This window comes from Etheostoma cragini, unplaced genomic scaffold (assembly GCF_013103735.1).
Source record: "Etheostoma cragini isolate CJK2018 unplaced genomic scaffold, CSU_Ecrag_1.0 ScbMSFa_367, whole genome shotgun sequence".
NCBI classification, from domain to species: domain Eukaryota; kingdom Metazoa; phylum Chordata; class Actinopteri; order Perciformes; family Percidae; genus Etheostoma; species Etheostoma cragini.
Window position 1 is genome coordinate 116,230 of NW_023267961.1, and position 3,218 is coordinate 119,447.

Consider the following 3,218-nt stretch of genomic DNA (forward strand, 5'->3'; position numbering starts at 1 on the left):
TGTGTGTGTGTGTGTGTGTGTGTGTGTGTGTGTGCGCAGAGCCAGCGGGGGGCGCCATACCAACTGTTTCTTTCTTTTTTTTTTTACAAATTAAAAATATGAAACCTTTGGAAGAGGATTGGGGTTACTGGTGAAAAAATACTCAGAACTCAGAATCCTGGGATTAAAGTCTGAATTCACTGAGGTTAAAGTCTGAATTTACTGAGATTAAAGTCTGAATTCCCAGATTAAAGTCTGATTTCTCTGAGATTAAAGTCGGAATTCTGAGGGATTAAAGTCGGAATTCTTGGGGATTAAAGTCTGAATTCTCTGAGATTAAAGTCGGAATTCTCTGAGATTAAAGTCAAATTCTCTGAGATTAAAGTCGGAATTTACTGAGATTAAAGTCTAAATTCCCAGATTAAAGTCTGAATTCTCTGAGATTAAAGTCTGAATTCTCTGAGATTAAAGTCTGAATTCTCTGACATTAAAGTCTGAATTCTCTGAGATTAAAGTCGGAATTCTCAGGGATTAAAGTCGGAATTCTCGGGACTTAAAGTCGGAATTCTCTGAGATTAAAGTCGGAATTCTCTGAGATTAAAGTCAGAATTCTCTGAGATTAAAGTCTGAATTCTCTGAGATTAAAGTCTGAATTCTCTGAGATTAAAGTCGGAATTCTCTGAGATTAAAGTCGGAATTTACTGAGATTAAAGTCTAAATTCCCAGATTAAAGTCTGAATTCTCGGGGATTAAAATCTGAATTCTCTGAGAATAAAGTTGTAATTCTCTGAGATTAAAGTTGTAATTCTCTGAGATTAAAGTCGTAATTCTCTGAGATTAAAGTCAGAATTCTCTGAGATTAAAGTCGTAATTCTCTGACATTAAAGTCTGAATTCTCTGAGATTAAAGTCGGAATTCTGAGATCAGGTTGTTAATAATCTTTGTTCATTTTACTTGAGCAGAATGGAATAAATAGCAGAGACTGACAACGTGATGGACCGACTGCTCTTAGTACCCCGGTCCCTGGTCTGACTCAGGCTTCCCAGATGGGGGTACGCGAACCCCCGAGGTACGCTGGGTACTGGGGAGAGGACGTGAGGTTTCTTTTTTAATGTGAATTCTTTTCATCTTTTCATGCATAATTTCTGAAATATTAGTTTCCTATGAAACAGTGATGATGTCTCTCTCCTCCGATCTGGTCCGGCTCTGGGCCCCAAAACTGGTCCATCACACTCTGCATACACTATGTGTGTGTGTGTGTATGTGTGTGTGTCTGTGTGTGTGTGTGTATGTATGTATATATATTTGTGTGTGTCTGTGTTTGTGTGTGTGTGAGTCTGTTTCTGTGTGTGTGTGTTTGTGTGTGAGTCTGTCTGTGTGTGTGTTCTGAGTCCTCTCAGCTGTTGTTCTTGTTCATGAGCTTGGCTAACATTTGCTGCAGCTGTGTCCGCGACACGTTGAGCACCGAGTGTCTGCTGCGCGGGCTGCCGGGCGGCGGCAGCGTGCCGGCGTGGCGGCGGCGCACCGAGGCGGCGCCGGCGGCCGTGAGGTGGGCGGGGCTGCTCTCCGCCGAGCGGCTCCTCTGGATGAAGCTGCCGCCTCCGTGCGGGTACTGCTCCGTCTCCAGGGTGGAGGAGGAGAAGACGTAGGAGGCCAGCCGCCGCAGCTGATTGGGCCGCGCCGGGTGCCGCTCCTCGTCCAGCTGCAGACAGACCAATCAGAGAGAGGAAGGGAGGTTAGCACACGCCCACTCTGACCACAAGTATTCAAATGTATTTACATGTTTCATGTTGTCCTACAACTCCCTCCCAGCTGTGATGTCACTTCCTGCCCTCATCTCGTTCCCCCCCGCCCTGACCAGGCGTTAGACACGAGAGAGCTGATTGGTGCTCTCAGACGTCTAAAGCCTTCAGCTGATTGGCTAAGAGAGTCAAGCTCAGCACCTTCAAACAAAGTGGCTGTAGAGACTAATGCACACGATAAATCTGATAAATAAATATAGATGGATAAAATATGAATGGGTAAGAAAACAACAATAGATAATATGGATAACATGTAAAAGCTGGATCGCAAAAAACTTTTTAAGAAATAATTAAAAATAAACAAATATGGCAAAAAAAAAGTAAAAAAAAATGTGGACAATAAAGTTAAAGAAATTATTACAAATAAAATATAATTTAGAATATGGATGGATAAAAAAAAAGCAAATACATAAATAGCACATAAATAAGAATAAAAACTAAAGGCATGAAATAAGGAGGAGGAGCCTCGGGCGTGCTACCGCTACAGCTAGCGTTGGCTAGTTCCAAGCTAACAAACAGTTCAGAGAGCCAATCGGCTGCTAGCTGTGTGGGTCGCCAGATCGGTCAGACCAGCACCCGTCTACCCCCCCCCCCCCCACACACACACACACAAAGAAGCACTTTTAAAAAGGGGACACACCAGCACGAACACTGCACATACTGTAGCTCGCTAATGTCTACATCGCTGACGTCTGGAGGAACAGAACTACTGGAGATGCAGAGAAAGGAAAAGAAGGGAACACAAGAGAAAGATGGAGTCGGCAAGCACACCAAACACAGACCCACGACGGAGGAAAACCAAAGAATAACCAAAAGAAATGGGAGGAAGTATGTGTGAACAGAAGGGAAAGGAAGGGAACAGAAAGCGAGTGAGAGAACAGAGGTAAAGGACTAGTCCTGATCTGTGCTTACCCCGAAACATCACTTTACTTCTTCTGTGGTGTCCCAATGGCGCCTGGAGCTCTTTTCTGTGTCTCCTCGGGCGAGTCAAACTCAACATACTGTGTACTTTTAAAGCGATAGCTTGGGGGCAAAGGCATCAGTAGTTATGTGGGGGGGGGGGGGATTGGAGAGGAATAAAAAGAGAATGGCAGTCTGTCCTCGGTGGTTGGCGGCGGGCGGAGCAGAGCTCGCTAACACTGTTGGGGGAGGGGGGGGGGGGGGTGTATATACAGTGAGGTAAATAAGTATTTAACACACTGCTATTTTCCTAGTTCTCCCACTTAGAAATCATGGAGGGTCTGAAATTGTCCTCGTAGGTGCATGTCCACTGTGAGAGACATGTCCACTGTGAGAGACATGTTCACTGTGAGAGACATAAGCTAAAAAAACATCCAGAAATCACAATGTATGATTTTTTTACTATTTATTTGTATGATACAGCTGCAAATAAGTATTTGAACACCTGTCTATCAGCTAGAATTCTGACCCTCAAAG

General features: G+C 44.1%; 2 protein-coding genes across 2 annotated transcripts in view; one reads left to right on the forward strand and one right to left on the reverse strand.

Annotated features, from left to right (window-relative positions):
- ttbk1a (tau tubulin kinase 1a) overlaps positions 1-3,218 on the reverse strand; it is a 25,253-nt gene that overhangs the window by 12,019 nt on the left and 10,016 nt on the right. The window contains exons 5-6 of the mRNA XM_034866015.1: positions 1,410-1,681; positions 995-1,060 (exon numbers count right to left, since the gene is read on the reverse strand). Of these exons, the coding sequence (XP_034721906.1) occupies positions 995-1,060; positions 1,410-1,681 (338 nt within the window). The remainder of the gene's footprint in view (positions 1-994; positions 1,061-1,409; positions 1,682-3,218) is intronic.
- LOC117940899 (tau-tubulin kinase 1-like) overlaps positions 1-3,218 on the forward strand; it is a 21,077-nt gene that overhangs the window by 9,761 nt on the left and 8,098 nt on the right. The gene's annotated exons all lie outside the window — the stretch shown is intronic.